The sequence below is a fragment of the Penaeus vannamei genome, chromosome 30 (genome assembly GCF_042767895.1).
Source record: "Penaeus vannamei isolate JL-2024 chromosome 30, ASM4276789v1, whole genome shotgun sequence".
In the NCBI taxonomy this organism is placed as follows: Eukaryota; Metazoa; Arthropoda; class Malacostraca; order Decapoda; family Penaeidae; genus Penaeus; species Penaeus vannamei.
The window spans coordinates 19,350,945-19,352,046 of record NC_091578.1 but is presented as its reverse complement, the minus strand read 5'-3'; the positions used below and the strand labels follow the sequence as shown (position 1 = coordinate 19,352,046).

At 31.5% G+C, this 1,102-nt stretch overlaps 1 protein-coding gene across 1 annotated transcript in view; it reads right to left on the bottom strand.

Annotated features, from left to right (window-relative positions):
- Positions 1–1,102, bottom strand: part of LOC113830538 (LIM and SH3 domain protein Lasp) — a gene marked incomplete at its 5' end in the record, with an annotated part of 28,101 nt that overhangs the window by 23,491 nt on the left and 3,508 nt on the right. The window contains one exon of the mRNA XM_070143344.1: positions 157–278. Within this exon, the coding sequence (XP_069999445.1) occupies positions 157–278 (122 nt within the window). The remainder of the gene's footprint in view (positions 1–156; positions 279–1,102) is intronic.

The following is a 1,102-nucleotide window of genomic DNA, read 5'->3' as shown; positions in this document are numbered from 1 at the left end:
AAAGACTTTTATTTATCAAGAAGGAAAAAATCAAGGCATATCATTAATAAAATATGATCCAGTTCCAAAGAGAAGTCCACTATATGTTGATATATAAGAACAAAACGAAAACAAAAATATCTGTTAGTTAAATCACAACTTTTACAAGAAGTATACCTGATATGATGTTTCCTGTCGATAGCCACCTGAACCTGTGTGCTGGCTAATTGAACCATACTGCTCATTCACTGGGTCATAGTCAGCTATGCTACCAACACGGCGATTAGGCTGCTGTTGCACTGTCAAATAAATGGAGCACACATTTAGAACAGGACTATTTTTTAAATTAATTAACTTATTTATTTGGTTGAAAATGTGAATTAGGGATCCTTTATATCTAAATATTGTGATGTACAGTATAAATAAACCTAAGAGCAAAGCAAGACACTGATCTGACTTTTAGCTGAAAGAATCATCCTTGGATTGACTATATGAACTGCTATACAGAATACCTATCTCACTGGAAATACATGTAAACATTAAAGCCCAATATCATCTTAATAAATCCTTTTCAATGTAAATTTCCTCATTCATTCATCACTCCATTGTTCTGTTCGGCCAACTGTCTAGTTATCTATCTGTCTGTCTGTCACTACCAAATACCAATTTTTATTAATAGATTAATAGCCTTCTTAAAGGTAAGCTATTAGTTTACACCCATACTTGCTGCAATATTAAGTCTGACCTTTACTGAAACTGCTCCTACACTCTAACTGAGATCTCTACTGATATTGTATTGTAACAGGAAAATGAAATCAATAATATTATCTATAAACATTCTCTATAACTTTATTTGTATATAATTTTTGTTATTACCATCTGAGCAAAACTATAAAAAATATATATTGTCAATAAGATAGTAAAACACTACATTAGATTAAAACACTTTATCTACAAAAAAGGGAAAAAAATGAATAAAAATCTGTGATTACAAAAAATAAAAGCTAGAAAATCACACAGAGAAACACCCATTTATTTATACCCATGACCCCCTTGTCAAAGGTGTACTTGTTGATATTTGGAGATTCGTTCCACCATTGTTCATGGATGGGAGGATGGAATG